At 44.0% G+C, this 22,841-nt stretch overlaps 2 protein-coding genes across 15 annotated transcripts in view; one reads left to right on the plus strand and one right to left on the minus strand.

Moving 5' to 3' along the window:
• Positions 1-13,647, plus strand: part of DUS1L (dihydrouridine synthase 1 like) — a 25,845-nt gene extending 12,198 nt beyond the window's left edge. The window contains exons 8-14 of the mRNA XM_069064000.1: positions 1,272-1,416; positions 1,910-2,006; positions 2,158-2,246; positions 2,830-2,990; positions 10,691-10,728; positions 11,861-11,936; positions 12,524-13,647. Coding sequence (XP_068920101.1) covers positions 1,272-1,416; positions 1,910-2,006; positions 2,158-2,246; positions 2,830-2,990; positions 10,691-10,728; positions 11,861-11,936; positions 12,524-12,666 — 749 coding nt within the window. The 3' untranslated portion in view covers positions 12,667-13,647. The remainder of the gene's footprint in view (positions 1-1,271; positions 1,417-1,909; positions 2,007-2,157; positions 2,247-2,829; positions 2,991-10,690; positions 10,729-11,860; positions 11,937-12,523) is intronic.
• Positions 13,619-22,711, minus strand: GPS1 (G protein pathway suppressor 1). Of its 14 annotated transcripts, none has more exons than XM_069063985.1 (15): positions 22,413-22,472; positions 21,280-21,483; positions 20,151-20,243; positions 19,228-19,409; positions 18,682-18,846; positions 18,422-18,557; positions 18,213-18,293; positions 17,855-17,915; positions 16,246-16,331; positions 15,932-16,026; positions 15,516-15,654; positions 15,154-15,234; positions 14,845-14,982; positions 14,573-14,707; positions 13,619-14,404 (listed from the first exon to the last, which is right to left on the minus strand). In XM_069063985.1, the coding sequence occupies exons 1-15, from the start codon at positions 22,443-22,445 to the stop codon at positions 14,330-14,332; spliced, it is 1,704 nt and encodes a 567-aa protein (XP_068920086.1). In that variant the 5' UTR covers positions 22,446-22,472; the 3' UTR covers positions 13,619-14,329. The 14 variants fall into 14 exon arrangements, with proteins under 14 accessions (XP_068920086.1, XP_068920088.1, XP_068920092.1 ...); XM_069063987.1 differs by having other exon boundaries at positions 17,855-17,912; positions 22,413-22,471; XM_069063991.1 differs by having other exon boundaries at positions 15,516-15,621; positions 17,855-17,912; positions 18,213-18,290; positions 22,413-22,460.
• Positions 22,712-22,841: the final 130 nt, after the last annotated feature.

Here is a 22,841-nt window from a genome sequence, read left to right on the forward strand (position 1 = left end):
ACCCCAAGTCTGAGTTGTGCATTTTTCATTCCTTTTAAATATGAATTTGAGAAAATTCTTCAAAGTCAAATGTTTCCCTCATTGATGACTTTAGAAATTTGGAAGACAGTTTTAAAGGTATAACAGTAGAGCCACTTGCTTATTCCTCAGATCATTTTGTATCATCTTTACTGTTAGGATTTGTGTACTTTGATAGATACATGATCTCATCAGTGTGGTTACTCCCTCTGCTAGTGCAGATTGCAATACCTTCTCTATGTATGTCCATCCTGTGGGACTCTCTTTCATGTCTTCCCATGTTTATACAAGGGAGAGGGGATGGTAACCAGATCTGTTACTTCATTGACATGGAGAACTCCCTAAACAAGAAATTCTAGCAAGGTAGATCAGCACTTTCCTATAATGTATAGTCTTAGGGTGTTGCCTAGCACCCTTAGTTGTTAAGTGACTTGCTCAGGGTCATACAGCCAACCTGTGTCAAAGGAAGGACAAAGGATCTTTTGGCTCTTAAGGCCAGTTTTCTATCCACTGTGCCGTGTGGTCTGTATTTACATAAACGTCATTAAATAGAAGATTGAAATTCTCTTTCTCTTCTAATAGGACTTAGCTTTCTTGGGACTAGGCTCCCCAGTGACCAATTTCTAATCAAGGCTTGGCTGTTTTCTATAAGTAACTCTAGGCCAGCATTATTATGAGTCAGAGAAACTATTATCTTGAACTGATTGTGAAATGTGGCTAACTTAGGGGGTATCCTTAAGGCAACACAACTGCCTTGCTTGTCTTCATTCTAGCTACTGAGAATTTTAGTATCACAGCTTGAAATTTTTGAGTAAGAGTCCTGAACTTTTATTAGAGTGCTTAGATTTTTTTTTTTTTGCCTTTTTTGGAGGGCAATTGGTTTCAAGTAACTTGCCCAAGGTTACACTGCTAGTTTTTTTGTGTGGGTGTTAAGTATCTGAGGCCGGAACTGAACTCGGGTCCTCCTGATTCCAGGGCTGGCGCTTTACTCACTGCGCCACCTAGCCACTCCTAGATTTTTTTTTAATCAGGTGCTAGACCTCTTGTGGAAAGATTGCCAGGGGAAAAAAATTGCTGGGTAGGACCTGTGTTGGTTAGAGCTCAGACAGTTATTCTGCTATTTCTCAGCTTATTATTGGCTACAGACCGAATTATGTCTAAGGTCTTCAAAGACCAGCTCACCCTACTTCAGCACTAAGTGAGACTTGGCCTTCTGTATTGTCACAGCTTTGAGTTTCTCTCTTATCCCCCAGAGGGTAACCTACACAACCCAGCCTTGTTTGAGGGCCGAAACCCACTGGTGTGGGAGATGGCTGAGGAATATCTGGAGATTGTTCAGCAGTACCCCTGCCCCCTGTCCTATGTCCGGGCTCACCTCTTCAAGCTGTGGCATCACACGTGAGTTTCTCTGGAGGGCAGAGCAGTTGAATACTCACTGTGTCCAAAGGGTGGTGGAAGAAGTTAAATATCAAAGAGGAAGTCATAGGACATGATCCATATATATGAGAGACATGATCCTTGTGCTGTAAAAATGTAAAATCTGATGGGAGAACCAAATTGTTCATGAAATCACTTAATCGACCTGCTGCATATCAGCTCAGGCAAAGTAATAGCATATGGCAGGAGATGGAAATACTCAAGGAACTTAGTAATAGAGTATTTTGAGATGGATCAGGTTAATCAGAGGGATCTATGTGTGGGAAGGGGGAGAAATGACTACAATTTTCATCAACCCTATCTAATGTGATTTAGCACTTAACGTCAGAAAAACTATATTGTATGTGGTTTAGCAATTTGATTCTCTTTCTCCTAGTCACCCCCCACCCCCAGGGAAGGGCAGAATCCAAGCCTGTCTTTGTGGAATGGGTATGCATGTGTCTTTTTCTTTTAGGCTACAGATACATCAACAGCTTCGGGAAGAACTGGCTAAAGTGAAGACCTTGGAAGGAATTGCTGATGTTAGCAAAGAGCTAAAGCTACGTTGTCAGGTACTTTACCCATTTGAGTCTGGTATTGTCTGTGTCTCCCTTGGATGGTCTGGATAAACTGGATCTGTGGCCTGACAAGTCCAGAGTGGTTGAACCTAAGCCTGTCAGTATTGATAAAGGAAAGTCACTAGTCACACCTGTACTTTGGCAGGAGGAAATGGCCAATCAGAAGGATGGAGAGAAGCCCAAGGGAGGATTGCCTTTCTTCCATTGGATCTGTCAACCATATGTCCGCCCTGGGTGAGCTTTCGAGGCCTTAGCCTGGGTTTGCCTTGTGTGGTGGCAGTTGGGGGTGGACTGTACTCTTCTACACAGGTATTTCTGACTCTTATTTCCTTGGCATTGATTGGATATCTCCCTTCTGTCTCTTTTGGGAATTTTCCTTGACTGACAAATCAGAAATTCCGATTTTATATCTGATGACTGACCTGGTCTAGGTCTTACCTTACTTCTTCTGTATCTCCAGCAGTCTTATTTGGTAGCTGGTTCAGTAGCTCAGACTTCAGAATGAAAGCCCCAAACCTGCAGAGATACAAGAGGTAGAGCCTAACACCTATTAGTTACATATAGTGTGACTATCATTCGTAGCACATGGTGCTCCAGCTCTCTTAGATTCTTTTGCCCTCATTCCTCACCAGTTTTCTTTTTTAGGATATACATATATATATATATATTAAATATAACCATGAACCTCTACCTCACTACAGCTGATTTGTGAGTCCACTGGGTCTCTATTGTCCATAATAGAGTTTCTGGGGTATTTGCAGGATACCTAATCTTCCTAACTTCTTAGTTTACAGTCCCAGTGACGTCTTCCCTTTAGGCCTAAAGAGGTGTGCAAGGAGAATGGCAGCACTGATCTCAGCACACGGGGAAAGCGAGCCTTGGAGGAAGAGGAGGATGGAAGTTCAGACTTTCTCTCAAAGAACAAGCAGAAAAAGAAACTGAGGAACCCACACAAAAACTTTGACCCTTCCTTGAAACGTAAGCTTTAGCCTAACCCAGCCTGAGTCTGAGGAGGAAAGATGTTAGCAGAAAACAATAACTATCACAACTTGGCTATCCTCTCTATTTTCTTTACCTATTATGTTATTAGCTATTACAAAAATTAGCCTTCTGATTTAAGGTGAGGGGGGGTGGATATTCCTCAGAGGGACAAATGGCTCAAGCCCCAGCAAAGATGCCAGATAAAAATCTTACAAAAGGTGTTAAAGGGAAATCTTTACTTGGAATTGTCCAGCAAAATTATTGAGCACTTTCCTGCAAAATACTGTGCTAGATATACTGTGCTTACAACCTTGAAAGAGTGTGAGGATTGGACAGGTACCACAAATAACCATAATCCAAATGAATAATAATAGTAATATTTATTTAGTGTCTTAAGATTTACAAAATAAATTTCTCACTACAACCTTGTGAGATAGAAATTGCAAGTATTTTTATCTGCTTGTTATAGGGTAGGAAGTTGAGGTCTAGTGATCTGTCCAGGGTCATACAACTAGTGAGTATTATAGCCAGGATTTGAACTGAGAATAATGTGATAAATGTATAATAAAGATATGGAGGAAAGTATAATAAAGATATGGAGGAAGAAACAGATTACTGACCTGAAATATCAAGCACAACTTCATGGAGGAGGTGGTGTTTGAACTGAGCCCTGGGTGGGTAGGACTTCACACAGATGAGGAGAGGACATTTATGGCAGAGTGACCAATGTGAACAAAAATAGGCAGAAAAGTTAGAAACCTTTCAAGGAATAGGAATTCCATTTTTCTTGAAGCGTAGTGTTTGTCAAGCACAGAGTTCAGTGAAATAAAGCTGGAAAGGTAGGGTGGGGTCAAATTGTGGAGAGCCTTGAATGCCAATCTAGGTTTGGACTCTATTCTGTAGGTACAAGGGAAAGTTTTTTACCAGTGGAGTGATATAATGAGAGTTATAAATCAGGAAGATTAGTCAATTTGCAGTGTTGAGGGTGGATTAGAACAGAGAAAGACTAGGTAGGGAGTCTGGAAACATTATTACATTCATTTAGGTTTTGAGATCATAAATTAAGGCAATGGCAGTAGTAAGGGGAAAAAAGACACGAAAAGTAGAATTAAGAGGGCTGGATGTGAAGGGATAAAAAGAAAGAATCAAATTTTGAGGGACTTGGAGAATGGTTGTCAATGCCAGTTAACCAGAAACTGGAAGAGCTGATTTTGGGGAAAAGGTGTTGGTTTTAATCTTGTTACATCCAGTGTTGTATCCTCTTTAGATCTTAACCATTTCATAGTCTGCAAGACATAAACTACTTTCAGCTACATTCAGTGAATCCCATGGCATATACCTGTTATCAGTCTTTTCTATTATTAGGTGAAGTAGTATCTACTTGTTTCAGAAGTATATTTCTTTAGATTTTTGACCTGTTTTGACTTTAATAATATCAATAAATCTCCTCTTCCTTTTCAGTGAGGAAGTATTAATCTTTCTGTAGCTTGCCTAGTGTAATCAATATTGTACAAGTTTTGTTGCGATACTTCAAACCTGTGGTGGTCTGTTTTATAGTTTTGAAAGTACACCTATAAACAGGTATTGCATTGGTTTTAATTGTTCTACATGTGTTCTTCCCATGTTGCTTTGATTTCCAGAAGCTAGTAATTCAACATACCTTCCCCAGAAGAGACCAAGGTATCTTTAGGTTTTAGATTTCATTCATGGTTCAGTATAACCTCCAAATTCATACTCAAAGCCTTTAGGCTCTGACTTTGTTTTGAATATCTTAATATCCCAACAACATTTTCCAGGTCATTGGAGAAAAATTCCACATGATGGAGATCTTTTAATGTTGGGTGGTTTTTGTTCCCCTATTAGAACCAAATACTAATGTAATTCATGTACATCAAATGATGGTTTGGTTTGACTCTCTGTTTAATTTGGAAAATATACTTCTATTTAGGAGAAATGATCATAGATTTAAGATAAATAGAACTATATAATAGAATTAGACTGTGTCTGTAAAGATGCCATGTTTTAGTCAGATTTTTCTTGACATTATGTTGGTGGCATGTTTTAAGTAGATAAGTTTTCCATGTGGTTAGCAAATATTCTAGCATTCTTAGTATACAGGAGTTTATTTTGCATATAATAATAAACCATGAGTGTAAAACTGAGAGGCTTTTTGATCAACAACAGCAGGATAAATATTATAGTGCTTTTCAGGCAGCTTGTTCAGTAATTATCAGATTGACAGTAAATTGTTCTAGTATGCCCCTGGGGCTTTATAGACCACCCTTTTTGTTCCTTGGTCAGTATGCTATTTTCTTGTGTTGCAGGGTTTTTTTTTAGTGGTACAAGCTCTAAATGCTTTGTATAAAGTATGTAAACATAATGGGCCTATATTTGGGTCACTGATCATCTCATCTTTCTGTAATAAATACAGGATGACTTAGGTTAAGAAAGATAGGATTGGGGGCGGCTAGGTGGCGCAGTGAGTAAAGCACCAGCGCTGGAGTCAGGAGGACCTGAGTTCTGTTCCAGCGTCAGACATTTAATACCCACACAAAAAAAACTAGCTGTGTAACCTTGGGCAAGTTACTTAACCCCAATTACCCTCCAAAAAGAAAAAGATAGGATTACTTTTGTTCTTCTTTCACAACATGATTAATGTGGAAATATGTTTTGTTTTTGTTTTGTTTGTTTTTGCTTTTTTGGAGAGAGGAGAGCAGGGCAGTTGGGGTTAAGTAACTTGCCCAACGTCACACGGCTAGTAAGTTAAGTGTCTGAAGCCTGATTTGAACTCAGGTCCTCCTGACTCCAGGACTGGTGCTCTATTCACTTTGCCACCTAGCTGCCACTGGAAATATGTTTAACATGACTCTACATGTATAACCTATATCAGATTGCTTGCTGTCTTGGGGAGGGAAGGGAGAGGAGAAAAATTTGGAACTCAAAGTCTTACAAAAATGAATATTGAAAACTATTTTTACATGTAACTGGAAAAAAATAAAATACTATTAAATTAAAAAGATGGGATTAGAAAGCTGGTGAAGTGCTTTACAATTAAATCATGTACCACTGTGAAGTGTTCAAGCCTATAATTATATATGTCTTATCTCTAATGCTTTCCAGTTTTTCAAAGAAGCTTATGTTTCAGTCACCTCCATTGTTGCAATTGTCTTGTTATTCATCAGATTAATGGTATGGAAGCCTTCTGTTTCTCACTTGATTGACTTCATATTTTGCTTTGTTGGATTTCATGAAACCAAAGGACCAGAAATTTTCTCTATGTTCCCTCTTTTGGTCATCCCTTTCACCTTTGATTTCTTTACTTCTCAAGCTTCTATAGTAAAATTTTTTGTTCATGTGGAATTGTGTATTTGTTTCTAGGGCTGCCTTTATTCCTTGTATTGCCTTTACATTTTCACCTTTATATTTAGTTGCATATTAAGAGAATCAAGATTTTTTAATTTACTTTTAAAAAATTTCTATGTATTTCTTTTTTGTTGCCTTTAATTGAACAAGGCCTTCAAATTTTTTACCATGACTACTAGCTAGATTATAGAATTACCTTTCTATAAATCTTAAATAATTCTTTCAAGTTGCTTCTGCCATGGATCACCATTTATTTGATGCCTGTCCTTAGACGTATACCTTAACAATTGCAGTTTTCCTCTGGTGTTTTCTCTTCATTCTCACTGTGGCAATGCAGCACACACTTCTGTGTGTGTGTCTTAAAATGTTTTTACACATTCTATCAAATAGTATAGGAGAATGCATTTGTTCATGATGATTACCAGTTTTTTGAAATTATATTCTTTTAGTATAATTGGTCTGCTAGTTTGGATTCTTGCTGTCAAGCTAAAAACCTTAGAATTCCCATCTTTGTCCATCTTTTTTTTTTCAAAATCATTTGAAACTTTGGCACTACTTTTGTCTTCCATTTTGTTATTATACATAATTTCTAGGGTTTGTGTTCAGTGCAGATTTTCAGTGACTTCAGGTTCTTCAGCTTTTCCCACTTCAGACTTTTTTGCTTTAGTATCTTATTTTGTCTAATTTAGTTTTAGGGATGAAATTATTATTTATGGTTGCCCTGTACTGATTGGCAATATGGGACTTGGAGCTAAGAGTTTCATTGACAGAAAGCAATATTTTCTTGTCTACAAATGGTGAAATCTTTTTCCAGCTTTGTTATGTTGTAGTACTGGTACAGAATGAATGTAATGTTTATTCCATTGCATGTGTGTTTGTAGTTAGCCCATTTCAGTGGTTAATGCTATGTGAACTGAAGCATTTCTAACAAGGAGAGTATTGAAATTTCTTACTTGTTCTAGCATAACTTGAGTTTTTGTGGTATAAAAACATATCCCTCATTCTGCTATCCTTTGCATTGATCTGATCATCATAATAGTTTTGAGTATGGTCAATCTGCAACCCTATGCCATCCTTCTGTTTCTTTGACCCTTTGGTGTAGTTGTGTCACACTGACTGGGGTGCTAATCCAGTTAGAGACCACTTTGCCAATGGTTTGGGTTTCCTGCTAGGCCTTCTCAGTGATCTTAGTACACATCTCTTGTGTATATCCTCCTGGCTGTCATTCCCCCACTCTATACTTGTATTCCTCCTCCCTCCATTGAATAATGGGTTGGACTTTGAGGTTATTATTTTTATTATTTTTGCTTTGTGGGTATATATACTAATTAAAAGAGGCTTAAAAAATGTGTCTCAGAAAGGAAGCTGCTTTTTCTCTTTATGGTCTAGAAATGGGCTTAAAGAGATCTTGAGATACTTATTATTTCCAAATCTGAGAAGTTAGAGTAATTTTAGCAAACAAAATGATCCCAATATCTCAACTTTTGAAGGAAGTTTTTGTTTTATTTACATAGGAGTTGTAGATGAATCTACATTCATGGTGGTTGTTTTTTTATTTTAAGAAAGTTTTATTGATGTCTCTGTCCTTATGTCACCATTGCTTCTAGATCTGCACACACGCGCACACACATATACACACACAGCCTCCAAATCAAAAGAAATACTTAAGCAAAACCAGTTGACACAGTGATCTTATCTGACATTGCATACATTTCTCATCCATAGTCCCTTCCTGCATTTCTTATGAAAATGAGGGAGACATTTCATCCTCTCCAGGACCAAGATTGGTCATTACAGTTACTTAAGAGTTCAGTTTTCATTTAGTGGTTTTCTTTTTTCTGTTATTTTGCATATTGTTCAATTTGTTTTCTTTCATTCTACATCAGTTCACACAACCTCTCCTTTGTTTTTCTAAACTCTTCATAGTCCTCATTTCTTATAGTACAATAATTTTCAGTATCCTAGTCTTTTGAGGTAATCTACAATTGAGTCCCTACTTTCCAGGATTTTTTTGGTTTGCATTTGGTTTTTTGTTACCACAGAAAGTACTGCTGTGAGTATTTTGGTGTATATGAGACTTTTTTCCTTGTCTTTCCTTGGGTTATTTTTCCTGTAGTAGAATAGCTTAGGCAAAGATAGGAGGGGGTTGTGTGTGTGTGTGTGTGTGTCTGTCTGTCTGTGTGTGTCTGTGTCTGTCTGTGTCTGTGTCTGTGTCTGTGTGTGTCTGTATGAGCTACTTTGCTTAAATAATTCCAAATTATTTTCCACCATGTTAGACAAACTTACGGCTCAACCAAAAGTGTGCTTGCCTTCCAACATTTCCATTTTCTATTTTTTTGTCTTTTTTAGTTTTCAGCATTCACTTTTATTTTGAGTTCCTAATTTTTTTCTCCCTCCCCTCCCCAAGAGGGCAAGCTATACATGTACAATCATATCAAAAATATTTCCACATTAGTCATGTTGTGAAAGAAGAATCAGAACAAAAGGGAAAAACTGCGAGGAAAAAAAAAAAAAAAGGGAAAATAGTATGCTTTGATCTGCATTCAGACTCCATAGTTCTTTCTCTGGATGTGGATAGCATTTTCCATCATGAGTCTTTTGGAATTGTCTTAAACCATTCTGTTGAAGAACCCAGTTTATCAAAGTTGATCACCCCGCAGCCTACATTTCTGTTTTCTCTTTGACAGTCTGGTGGGTGTAAGGTAGGTTGCAAACCTCACAGTTGTTTTATTTTACAGATCTCTTTCCCTATCAATTCTATTCCCTATCAGTCTCAGATATTGGACTTGTGTGGCACCATCCTGAGTTCATTTGAGAGACCATAGGAGATAGAAAGGTGATTTGGGGGTCAGGAGCCACAAGTAAAACAAACTTCAACCTGGTGAACAAGGGAGTAGGTGGTAAAGGGAAATAAAAAAGAAAAAATGAATGAGTGATTGAGTCTCTGAAGGAAAGAAAGGGAGGAGGAGGTGGAGTAGAAACATATGACTTCAATTTTAGATCACTAGTGTTCAATATATTTCTTCTCTTTTACTACTGTAAAGGGGAGATTAGGCAAAGGGGGAAAAGTTTAAGAAGATATAAAGGAGTAGAATAGACAGTTAACAATCACAGCTGTGGATGAATGCTCACCTGTAAGATGAAAGAGGATAGTAGAGTAGATTGAAAAGCACAGTCCAACAATGTTTTATATAACTTGCCTCAGAAAGACATACATATTTAAAATAAGGAGCTGGGTCAGAATTTCTTATGTTTCAAGTGAATTCAAAAGCAGGGGCAGCAATCACAATCTCAGACAGGGCAACAGATGTTATTAAAATAGCTAAACAGGGGGCAGCTAGGTGGCGCATTGAATAGAGCACTGGCCCTGTAGTCAGGAGGACCTGAGTTCAAATTCGGCCTCAGACACAACACAAAAACTAGCTGTGTGACATTGGGCAAGTCACTTAACCCCAAATTGCCCTCCAAAAAAAAAAAGGCAAAAGAAAAAATAGCCTAACAGGAAAACTATGTTATACTTAATGTTGTTGGACCATAGAAAATGAAATAATACTTAGCATAGATGTACCAAATGGCACAGCATCTGAGTATTTAAAGGAAAAACATCAGTCTTTTACTCTTTAGACCTTGTTGTCAATATTTTTTGATAAGGGTAATTGATTCATCCCTGCTAGTACCTGTTTACTAGCCAATCATTTGGTTTCGTTGTTCTTTTAGCCTCCCTGGGTCCTTCATTATATGACAGTAGAAAAATGCCTCCTATGTGTAGAGCATTGTACTAGGCTCTGGGGGAGATAAAAATTTTAGATAAAACAAAAGTCTTAACAGCTGTTGTCCATGGGATGGATTACAGGGGTTCAGGCCAGAATCTAGGATTGGAAATTATAATGTTGATCCTTATCCTTCAGCTCTACCTCTAAATTCAGAATTTTGGGGAATATTAAGCAGGTCATGTGAATAAAATGCTTTGAAATCTTAAACAAACAAAATTTCCTTCAGATTAATAGTGAGGTAGGGATTTCAGATTCCATCTATCTCACATTGCATCCTGCTATTTTCCCAGAGAGGCAAAAATTACTCCACAATGGATGTTAGATTTACCCTGACTCTGTATAAGCCTAGGTGTATTGTTTAAAGGCAAGAAGTTTTCCCAGTGCAGTAATCCCAGAAGTGCAAGCAGACAGGTAGGTAGCACTCTCAGAGGTTTCCCTCACCCCTCTGCAGAAAATTTAAGTTCCATACTCACCCTTCGTTATCACATTCAGTTAAATTTAACAGCATTCCCTGGCTTATCATATCCAACTAATTATCTTTTTCTCTTTCCTTTTACCTAGCAAAATATGCAAAGTGTGACCAGTGTGGAAACCCAAAGGTAGGTCTAGGTCTGTCAGTCCAGCGCCTCTATCTGGACCGTAACTCTTAATTTCCCATTACCAAATTTTCCTGGGTATGGGCCTTCCTAGTCCCTGTGAAAAGCATAAACTTTGTCACTGACCTCAAGCCATTCTCTAAGGGCATTATTAAGCTGCTTCCATTCTTCCTGGAAAGAGATGTCTCAGTGGGATGCTTCTCTCACTAAAAGATGATATGGGAATTGTAATTTCTCAATCCAACTGAGAAATTTTGAGGTTATTAAATATTCTGTCTATGCCTATGAATACTCTGGGAACAGAGTTCCTCTAATCAAATATAGCACACCAAAGGAAATACCCTTACTTCTTGCCAAATGAACTTGAAACGTCTCCTTCCACTCCCCCAGGTATTCGAGCAGGTTTACAACTCAGCTATATCAGCTGCACCATCAGAAGAGACAGTGAACAAGACTGTTCACAGAACGTTGTCCCAGAGATCATTCAGGGGCCAGCAGGGATGATTTCTTTGGGAACTTGACCCTGGTTTTTCCTTTGGGGAGACTTGGATACCACCTTTACAGAATGTCCATGCTTAATCTCCTAGAGATGTGACTGAGCTAGGCTAGACTGTTATATTCTCCCTTACTAAGACTAGTAGCAGACTTTAGAGAAGGCACTTCTAGCCTCTGAATCTGTTATGGGCCCTGCTAGTTGTTACCACAAAAAGTACTGCTATGAATGGTGTCAGAAATTGACTTTCCCTTCCTGACTGGATAAAGAATGCAGAATCAGAGGGCTACCTCACTGGTTCTTTTGAGAGGCAGGGATGGCAGTAGGGGTCTAGGAACAAAGGATCCCTTTTTTCCCCTGCCCATCGTGGCCCTGGGTAGGCAGTAGTGTCTCCACCACGCGATCTTGACACTGATAGATACTTTCAGCACTAGGTGGGGAGGAGTGTCAGTATCTACCCTAAGTTCCCAGCCTGCCTTGCCTCAGAAGAACTTTCATTCCACTTCTCATTTTGCTTAAGTCCTCTCCCAGCTCTCACTTGGTGTTATGCTAGGCAGAACTTGTGAGGTAATCTATTATTATCCACTTAGATTTCTTAAAAAAAAAGGACTTCAACTTGTTTCACCAGATCTTCTTTTTTAGGGCAATAAATGTGTTTTTAATCTGTGCCGGGGCTGTTGCAAGAAGAGAGCTTTCAAAGAAACTGCAGATTGTCCAGGTAAGAGAAGTGCTCCCTGGTCCTAAAAGTCATGGGGGGAGAGAGAGGTGGTGGTAGCAAAAGAAACCTAATTGGAGGAACAGGGCTAGGGATGTGGAGGACTGCTTGGGGTGACTAAATCTTTTCTTCTGCTTCCTGCCCCTCCCCAAAAATGATTTTCATCTAAATCAAATTGTCTAGTAATCCCACTGGCCCAACAACCTAAGAAATTTTCCCAGGAAAGTTTACTTGACTTCATACCACCTTCTCCACCTTTCTTCTCCCAGGGCCAGGTCCTAGGGAAAAACCATGCTTTGATCTTACAGCTACTGTCACTCCTCTTCAGGTCCTGGGAACATCCTAACTTTAATCCCTAGGAACTCCTCCATCCCCTGGCCCCACCTAGTAGCTTTGGAGAGCTTCTGGAATGTTTCTGGCAAAGTGCTATTTTAATATTATCCCACATCTCTTTTGCACTGCCTGTTCATTGGAGACTCGTCATCAATTCTCTCCAAGGTTTCTCTGTCCTCACCAAAGAGTTGTGTCCCATTCAGAACTACTCAAATGTTCCGTTTCCCCTAATTCTTTACTTTTCTTCCTATCCTCAGGTCATGGATTGCTTTTTAAAACCAAATCAGAGAAGTCCCTTGCATGGAAGGGTGGCCAGCCCAGCTTGCAGGAACCCCAGTCCAGGGATCCAGGAGTAAAGGAAACTGGTGGATTCCCAGAAGTTGTGGGTAGTGTAGGATGAAGAGGCAGCTGGAACCCAGTACAACCCTTCTTCCCATTCCTGGGCCTCTGTTCCAGTGCCACTGCCTTGATAAATGGTATCAGGGCTGTTGTTGCTGCTGAATTCAAGATAAGTCTTATTTAAATCAACACTTTACTCAGGGAAATCTCCTGTTATTTGAACACAGAAGGAAATGCTGTATGGTCCTCTCACTACTGGGTCCATATTGGGGCCTCTGGAAATGCTGCATTGGAGTGCAGGTTCCCAGGCTGGACCTGCCTGCCCACTGTCCTCATTAACCCCTCTGTGTTTTAAAAACTGGAAAAAAAAATAAATAATCATTTTACATCATAGCTCCCAGTGTGAGATATTGAAAAGATGAATCCAAAAGAACCAGATTCAGGTGGCTCCTTCCATCTAGGAAGGGGGTAAAGGAAAAAGATAATCTCTCAAGAGGTCAGGTGAACAAATTTCATCTTGGCAGCCAAATGAGGTAAATTCAGCACCTGGTTAGGACAGTTTCCAGCCTAAAAGCTATGCTGACCCACTTACCCACCATATTATAGACTGGATGACACCAACACACAAAGGATCACCAAACCAGCCAAATTCTGTGGTGTTAGTCAAGCAGCAAGAACTAAAGACTATGACTATACTCATAGAATAAATAAAAAGGGATGCTGTAGCCAAGGAACAAAAAAAAATTTTATCTCCTTTAAATACAATTGAAATAAAGTAGGGAATAGATTTACTTGCCACTTTTTGGAATTCATCCCATTGCATTAGGCAACCCCAGTGGCTGAAAGGGTTTGGGATTAAGTCCCAAAAAGCAGATGCTAAATGAAGAAAAAATTTCCAGGTCTCTTCTCTTTATCCTGTCCCGTTCTCTCTATAAGGACCTAAAAAGTGCTAAGAATATAGCAATCATTGTTTTCATAGGAGCACAGCCATCAAAGAATACCCAAGGAAAAAGTTTTTATTTTGTTTTTTTAATGGTCTAAAGATTCAACAACTCATTTCTAACTCAGGAAAAAAAATTGCATGAACAAGAACGTGTTTGGGGATGGGGTGGGGGGGGGCAGTGTAGAAGGTACTGCCACACGTCATTGTGCTCATTGGGAACAAATACCAGCACAAGCCAGGCCTCTCCCCTTTCTTCCCACTCCAGAATAGCAGCAGGAGAGGTAGCTTGGCCAGACCTTTTCCCCTAGCCCTTGGCACAGAGACAGCCAAGGCTGGGGTCACCAGGAATCTGTAACTAGGCAGGCACCTAAAACTGTCAGCCCTGATAGTAGCCAGGGAATTCAGCAGCCCAGTGTCCCACAGCATGCATGCTGGGGGAAACTAGTGGAGCCATGCCTTCTAGTTCCCAGCTGTGCAGAGGGAGAGAAAAGAAAAACATTGTGTGGGGAAGGCAAAACCCCAGTTGACCCCTGCCCATGCCACTATGTCTGTGGGATACAAGTCTACTGGCAAGGTGGGTGCTGAGGCGGCAGTCTGGTAGTCCCAGGGCCCAGTGGGAAGGAGGAGGCATCCCCTGCATTGAAAGATTAAGCCTCCCAGGCTCATGGAGAAGGAAGCCTCTGGAACCAGAGAGACCTGGGGAACATGGGGTTGGGGACGGACACTCAAACACAGTCCTGGGGTCCAGGTGTGGGGGGGGGGAGGGAGAATCACACCCCTATCACATGTTTGTGCTCATCCGTGACTGGCTGTTGGCTGGTGTTAGTTCACCCTGGCTCCCTTCTCGAGGAGGAGACTGCAACAAGACAGACAGTTGTGGGTTGAACCAACATCTCAAGAAAACTAGTGGTAACAAAGTACCCCTTCCCTTCCTGGCTCTGTTTAACTCCCTGGTCCCTCCTGAGCCCAACAACCGCTTGCTACTTTGCTCTCCTCCCCAGCCCTTCCCCAACCCCCCCTTCACCTTGACATGGATCTGGTTGCGCAGCACGGCCGCCCGCAGAATCATTGCTTTGGCACGGCGCTGGAATTCTTTGCCCATGAGCAGTGACTTCTCAAAGGTGGTGCTGCGCTGGTCCACATCCCGGGCATACAGAATCTGTTAGTGAACCAGAGGCTGTCATGGACCAGTTACCACCCTTACCTCCACAAATACCCCTCACTCCTACTCTGCCAAACCAACTTCTAGCTTCCCCACTTTTGAGGAAATGTAATATTTCTGAATTCCATCCTCACCTTGCTATGAGAATCAATTCGAGCATTGATGAGCCCCTCAAGGATCAGCTGTGTTAGTTCATCTTCTAGTGCAGCCACAGTTGTATTGAAGGCAATAGCCATCTTACGCATGTCAGCAGAGACATAGGGACTAAAATACTGTAAAAAGAATACAAGCCAGAAAATCAGCCATCATAAGATGTAAAGTGCTTTGCAAACCTTTTAAATGTTAAACAATGTTATTGCTGTTGCTACTAGTACTAGTACTACTACTTATACAACTTCCCTGAATTTCTGCCCCCACTCCTGCTCCTGAAGTATATAACTCACCTGGATAAGGGCACGGTTTCGGATCTGGGTATAGAGGGTCCTGACATGGGGGGCCAAATACATGTCCAGCAGCAAATTGTCCTGCAGCAGAGAACTTGTCAGGGAAATACCTACTACCCTGTCTTCCAACCCCAAAACACCCCAACAGAAGGGAAGAAGCTTCAGCTAAAAAGGGTGAAATATATTTTAATTAAGTTTCCCTCCTGATTGTACTGAGATTCAGTCCTTTCCTTCCAAGATGCATTTGATGACTTCTCCCCCCAAGCTTACTGCCCAGCCCACAAACCATTTCTAATCTCAAGCCCCCTACTTCTCAGATCTAGTGAAGCTCTCTGATCAATCCAAATTCCCTTGAGTCTCACCTTCATCTCATCCAGCATCTTTAGGCATGAGGCATATTTGGATTCATAGAATTTGAAGATGATGTCCCGAACCTGTGGTTCCAGCTCCAAGAACAATTTGAAGGAGCTGCAGACGCCAGACCTCTCAGTTTCCTGGCCCCTTTCAGCCAATAGGAAGGCTCAAGGAAAGGGACAGAGAAAACTGGGCTTTGGAGGCCCTGAGGGGCTTGGACTTTTTAGGGAGTAACCCTGGGGAAGAGGCCAGAGAAGGCTTGGGGAACAGGGGTATGTGGATGAGTTGGATTAAAGATGGCTTGAAGTGAGAAACAGGTTATGTTGAGTTGAAGAAACCAACTTCTATTATCTATGGAACCAAGCATCTTCCCTTACCCCCTAACCCCTCTAAACACCAGGGGCAATAGCATTCTCACACCAACCTGCTAGAGATGACATTGCGCTGTAGCTCTTGTCGATCAAAGGTGGCCAGGGCACAGAGACCACCATATACAGCCACATTACTGGGGGACAGTAGCTGAGTAGAAAAGCCAAGGATAGAGGGTTCAGGGGCCCAATAGGCAGAACTGTGGGATAGAATAAAACTCAAAAGGCCAGTCAAGTAAAGGGGCTTGGGCAAGACTGAAATGAAAGGATGTTTCTGCCATTCCCCTAGCAGAAGTAGCCAAATCACTTTTCTCCAGATTTCCTCCCCACATAATATATTCCCCCCCTTCTGTTTCCCTTTCCTTCTCACCTCAGGGAAGTCACAGTGATCAAATGAAGCTAAGAGAAAGCACTTGGCTGCCTGCTTATACTTTCGAGCAGCCAACTCAGCCAGGCCTAAAGGGTAAGAGAAAAGGAACATGAGAGAAAGTGAAACCAACAGTCACCTAAAGGAAAGCAGTCTTTGGGGAGCCCAGTGGTAAATCCCAAGTAACTGGCACCTGATCCCAGCTCCCTGCTGTGAATTTGGGTTCTCACAACTGTCAGAAGAAAATAAAATCCAAAGAGTCGGGGACTGGGGAAGTTTCAGTCATGACTTAGAGCCAGTAGGGCTGTTCTATACTTCCTGAAAACTAAGCTGATTCGCCTTGCCTATATGGTCCAAGGTCAGTGGCAAAATACAAGGGTTAGACTAATGCATTGTTGGTGGAGTTGTGAACTGATCCAACCATTTGGAGAGCAATTTGGAACTATGACCAAAGGCCTATAAAAATGTATATACCCTTGGGGCGGCCAGGTAGCACAGCGAGTAAGAGCACCAGCTCCAGTGTCAGGATGACCTGGGGATCGAATCCCGGGCTCAGACACTTAGCACCCACCCAGAAACACCTGGCCACGTAACCTTGAGCAAGTTACTTAACCCCAATTGCTTAGGGGCGGCCAGGTGGCTCAGCGAGTAAGAGCACTGGCTCCAGTGTCGGGATGACGTGGGGATCAAATCTGGGCTCAGATACTCAGCACCACACCCAGAAATAAATGGCCGTGTAACCTTGAGCAAGTTACTTAACCCCAAATGCTTAAAAATTAAAAAAAAAATGTATATACCCTTTGACACTGCAATACTACTTCTAGGGTTGTATCCCAAAAAGATCATACAAATGGGAAAAGAACCCACATGTACAAAAATATTTATAGCAGCTCTTTCTGTGGTGGCAAAGAACTGGAAATTGAGGGGATGCCCATCAAGTGGGGAATGGCTAAACAAGCTGTGATATATGAATGTAATGGAATACTATCGTACTATGAGAAATGATGAGCAGGGAGACTTCAGAAACCTGGAAAGACTTATATGAACTGATGCTGAGTGAGGGGAGCTGAAACAAGAGAACATTGTACACAGTTACAGCAATGACTAGCACTGTGCGATGACTAACTGATAGACTTGGCTGTTCTCAGCAATGCAAGGTTCTAAGACAACTCCAAAAGGCTCATGATGGAAAATGCTATTCACATCCAGAAAAATAATTAAGAGTCTAAATGCAGATCGAAGCATACTATTTGCTCTCTCTTTTTGGTTTTGTTTTGTTTCTTCTTTCTTGTGGTTGATTCTATTGGTTAAAATTCTTCTTTGCAACATGACTAATGTGGAAAATGTTTGATGTGAATGTATATGTAGAGCTTATAGCAGATCAAATGCTGTCTTGGGGAGGGGGAAGGGAGAGAGGGGAAAAAATCTGGAACTCAAAATCTTGTGGAACTGAATGTTATAAACTAAAAATAAATAATTTTTTAAAATAATATGAGGGTTAGGGAAAAGCATAGCCTTTCACTCTAAAATTCTGAGAAGGGTGTGAGGAAACTGCCCTCCTCACCCACCCACTCTTCACCCCCAGGGGCAGCTCTATCTGGCCTTTTCTTACCTGCTGCACACTTGAGCTTGGTAAGAATGGCCTGGGTCTGACTGTCCCTTTCCCCTCGCTGCTGTGAAAGGGAAGACACAGACTAAGAGAATGAACAACCACCACCAATGTCTTTTCTCTATCCCTTGGGGCCAGCCTGAGAAAGAATGGGGGTAGATAGCATGAGTTCTATACAATGACCAGGGCACAAATTGAAGTGATGCTGAGAAAGTCTACAAAGGAAACCCCACCTGAAGGAGAGGAAGTACATGTGAGTATAGTGGGCAGGGAGTAGAAATGAGGTTTTGGAGAACACCAAGAAATAGAGCAAACCACAAAAAAGATCAACAGGGAATAGTTAAGGCAGCAGCACGGTTACCTCAGCAATCTCAGGAGTAGATTCAGCTTTGCTGACATAGCTCAAGACGTGAGACCAATTCTGCAAGTAGACACTGACCTGCTGGGCAAAGAGTGGGGCATATAGTTCAATGGCACCACCTACTGGCCTCCTGAGTGCCCAGAAGGATGTGGGCTACCTTCCCCATGTCTCTTTTCCCCTAACCTGGGGGGCTTTCCTCTCACTCCCACCTTGATTACGTTGAGGCACATATTGATGACATGTTTGGCGCTGGTGCAATAGTCCCGAGCCCGGGAGTAACACTTGAGGGCATTGCTGAGATCCCCACAGTCAAGATAATGGTCACCCAGGTCATCATGCCCCCGTCTGCCAGGGAGAAGCAAGGAGTGAGGCAGAAGGCTAGCAGTCTATTTCTCCCACATCTGATCTGAGCCCCCCACCCCTCCCTACCCCAGCCTGGATCTCTACTCATAAACCCCATTCTTTTCACCTGATACTCTCCTTGATGGAGTTCCCTTTGTAGTTCTTCAGGTCTGTATCCAGCTTCTCCAGTTTTAACAGTGCCTTCTTTCTTGTGGCTTCCACCCAGGCTGTGTCCAGGGGTGGGGGCTCCACCCCTCCCTCAGGGACAGCATCAGGAGCATTCTGTAGCTCTCTGTTGTTAGGGTGGTGGTAGTAGTAGTAGCAGGAGAAAGATGACCATCGGAGATATGGGGAGGAATAGGGGGACAGTAGTAGAGAAAAGCAGCCAAGCTATTCAGGGTGAGTGACTAAACCTTTTTCTTCCAGCCCTCTTCATATTTTTTCTCCCTCTCCCCCAAAACTTTTTTCATCTAAACTGCCTTGCTCCCACCACCATGATAAACCTTCCCAAGAAACTAACATGCTTGACTTATACCACCTGCTCCTACTTTCTTCTCTAGGGCCAGGTTCAGAGATCTCTAGGCACCAGATCTTGTTCCTTCAGCCCTTTATAGCTTCTGGGAGCACCCTAATGTGGATCTTCATCCCCTTCTCCAATATCCTCATACCCCACCTGGTAGCTTCAGAAAGCTTCCGGTGGATCTCCTCATAAACATCCACATTGAAGGTCCTCTGCACAAAGGACAGTGCCATCTTCAGGGCCTCTACCCGAAGCTGTGGGCAGTGATCTGCAATAAACTGCAGCCGCTCAATGCGCATCAGTCCACTGTAACTGGATGCATATTGTTCCAGGTCCTGATAGTGAAAAGGGAAGAGTCTGGTAAGGTACAGTATCCTCAATGCACAGATTCCTGTACTTGGTACCATATGAAGATAAAAAGAAAACTGAAGCGCAATCTCTGTCCTCAGAGAACATAAGACCTAGCAGTTGTTAAAACTCATAGATGCAACAGATGCACCTAACTGAAACACGTGTACACAAGTATAGAGGGAAGATCAGAGCCAGGGACACAGGTTGCCAGGAAAAGGAGAGGGCTTTCAAAGTGTGGGCAAGAACCAAAAAGCTAGGAGGAGGGAGTGAATAAGATATGTGTAAGTCAAAGTGAAAGGGTTTGTTTGCTTGAGGCAAAGTATCCACGTTAGGGCTAGAAAAAGTGGAGAGTGGGGTACATGAGCGGGTTAAGTATTCAGATTTGATGGAATGGGCAATAAGGAGCCACTGCAAGTCTAAAAGCCATGATCATGGTAGTTACTTGAAGAAAACTGTTTTAGCCACTGTGTAGGATGGATTCAGGGGATAGGAGAATAGGGGATATAGTTATATAGGGAATAGGAGAAAAGTTAGAACATTACCACTATAGGACCCCCCCCCCCGACTCCTCTCCAGGAGTACTATTTACCCATGCCAGTCTAAGTAATATCATTAGAGTACCCTCTGTCATGTAGCCCACAAAGACCCCATCCCAAAGAATTTTCATTCCCAAAGGAGAAGCACTACCCTCTGGGCCCCAACCCCCATCTGTTCCTGTCCCATACCAGGGTGGGATTTTCCACCACATAGTTGATGTCTGGTGCATTCTGCTGATCCTCTTGAGGGTCGACATCAATCTGCATGGGTTCCACTGCCCCCTGCAATGCAGATGCCAGTCACCTGTGCACTCTAGCCTGGGAAGTGCCCATGGAAAGCTAGTACACAACTTTATTCTGGCCCTTTATAGTCTACCTCCACCCCACCCCCACCCCATCAACCTGCCCAAGACCAAGGTTTTGCCATGTTCTTTCTATGTATCTGCCCACCAGAACTTTCCATCCAAAAAATGCCTCCCACAGCCCTAAATTCTCCACCAACCCCATCTCTCTAACACTGACCAACCTGGGGGTAGAGGAAGGTTAAGGAATTCTTCAGAAGGACCCAGGAGCCCATAATTACAATTTCCCATTCTCAGTTCCCTCCTAACCCACCATCTTTAGGCAGAAATGAAGAGACCTAGACAGCAACCACTTGACATCCCCAAGACAAGTTCCCAACTACTGCCTGATGTGATTTCCTCAAAGCCATAAAGGAGAAACACGTGAGACCTCAACCACTGGATGCAAAGAGTGCCCTGTCACATCCTAAGCCATCCCATATCATCTGTCCTATATAGATGGAGCAGTAATGTTTGCAATAGGAGTTACAGCCATGAATATGGGGAAAAGAATAAAGGCATCAACTTGGGAAATCATACTGGGTATTCCCGAAGTGGAAAAAAGTACAAGGGCTGCAAGGCAGCCATCAGCTCCTGCTCTTCCTTTGGGTAAACCCTAAAAGGCAGGCCACTAAGCAGAGCTTCCAGAAACTTGGGTCACCATTATTGCCCCATCCCTCTCCAACCCCACCTCAGGAAAAGTAGTACAGCTGACTCCACAGCCTCCTAATCATATAACCAATTGCTGGGAAGGAGAAAGGAGGAAGAAGGGTAAGGGAGACATGGGGGAGAGAAGAGGTCTGGGACTGCCTTGAGTTCTGCACAACCTAACTGCTTTTTCCCTCCCCCTCCTTGCCCTTGGCACTGAGTCCCTGATCTTGGGGGCTGGTAAAGCAGTGGGGGCCCAGCCACGGCAGGGGGCGGCTGGGGCTCCGCTCCCTCCTCCCTCGCTGGGGACCCCCTCTCCTGGAAGGTACCTCATAGAGCAGCGTACAGGCCGACAGACTGGCGCTCAGGCTGAAGTCTCCGGCTGTGCCAGGGAGGAAGAGGTCTGACCTACTGCTGTGAGGGGTGCAGTACAGATCTGTCACTGATGAAGAGGCTGAGCTGGGGGCCGAGCTATCCCTCATTCTGTCCTGACTTTCTGCACCCCCTGACCCTGACACAGAGCTGGCTGGCTGCTGAAGGGGAGAAACAATGTTAATGTAGGGGGGAACCAAAACACCTCTCCACCACTGGGAGGCCCTCTATCAGGCCAGAAAGCCAAGTTATAGCAAGTCTGACCTGCCTGTGCTCCCCCTCAGAGGGCTTCAGACCTGGGTGAGGGGAGACCCTAAAACACCAGGTTCCTACGGCTGGAGGGTGCAAATTTTACTAAGAGCATCTCCACCCAGCGGCGGTGGGGGAGGGAGGCAAGTGGGGAGTCAAGGGCCTGGTAACCCCCGCACAGCAGCCGGAGGGGGCAAGCTCAAGGACAGAGGGGCAGAAGCTCTCGGGAGGGCGGTCCCCCGTTTGTCCTGGGTGCTCGCTCCATCCAGAGAGGATCACATACCCCTGGCAAGCAGGGACTCCAGGATTCCGGGGCAGGGTGAAAGGCCTATAGAAGGCCTAGCCGGGTCCAGTCGTACCCAAGTCATCACCCTCGGGCGCTTCCTGCCCGACTCCAGGAGCCCCTTCCAGAGCTTCCGCCTCCACAAGCCCCGGGGGCGTGGCCTGCAGCAGTTCGGAGGGCCGGCTCCCGGGGCGGGTGGTTGTGGAGGCGCCCGAGGTGAGGGCGAGGGAGCCCGGGTTTCCTTCCCCAGGCGCAACCCCGGGGTCAGGACGGCCGCGCCGCCCCGCCCCGCGGGGATCTCCAAGCGTTCGCGGGAGGAGCCCGGACACCGGGGGCCCCCGGGTGTGCTGGGTCCAGCTCGCTGGAGCCGGCGGAAGCGGAGACCGATGCGCCTCGGGGCTCCCCCTAGTCCCCTCCCCCGCCCCCCAGTCGGGACATCGCCCGCCCGGGGTCCTTCCCCCACCAGCTCCTGGGACGGTCCCGGGGCTTCGGAGCCAGGGCGGGGCGGAGCCGCTGGCCTCGGGCCGGACCAGGCGGCACCGCCCCTCGGCTCGTTACCTGCAAATTAAACACCTGAACCGGCAGCGGCATCTTCCTTCTACCCCGCCGCGGCGCCGTCCACATCCGGGTCAGCTGGCCCTTGCCGCAAGCAAATCCGGGTCACGAGGGGAGGGGCAGGGAGGGACGGGAAGTAAAGCCGGCTCGGCCGCTGGGGCGGCAGGGGGACGCCCTTAAAGGGGCCGAAGTCGCCACCGCGGCCCCACCGCCGCCGCCTGCTCGCTCATCGGTTTCCCTATCTTCTCACTCCCCAGGCTCGGTAGGGGAGGGACGCGTCACGTCTAGGGCCTAACACTGAGGAGAAACTGAGGCACGACAAGGCGGTGAGGGGCCGGGTGCTTTCCCGTGCGTCCCCTGGGTGCTTGGTGTCCGTCAGGAGGCCGCGCCTGGAGCCCGGAGTCCCGGCCGCCCAGCCCGGGCCGGGGCCAC

This window comes from Petaurus breviceps, unplaced genomic scaffold, assembly GCF_028583685.1.
Source record: "Petaurus breviceps papuanus isolate PSGF00001 unplaced genomic scaffold, PetGlider_PUasm1.0 90617, whole genome shotgun sequence".
Lineage (NCBI taxonomy): Eukaryota > Metazoa > Chordata > Mammalia > Diprotodontia > Petauridae > Petaurus > Petaurus breviceps.

Bases quoted from the DNA above. Each gene is read 5' to 3' on its own strand.
- GPS1 (XM_069063985.1), bottom strand. From the start codon at position 22,445: ATGCCGCTGCCGGTTCAGGTGTTTAATTTGCAG. The intron at 15,655-15,931 runs GTTGGTGTGAGA...ATTGGCTGAAAG, and splicing joins CGCAATGTCATCTCTAGCAG to GGGCCAGGAAACTGAGAGGT. The intron at 15,235-15,515 runs GTGAGACTCAAG...TCTCTGCTGCAG, and splicing joins AGATGCTGGATGAGATGAAG to GACAATTTGCTGCTGGACAT.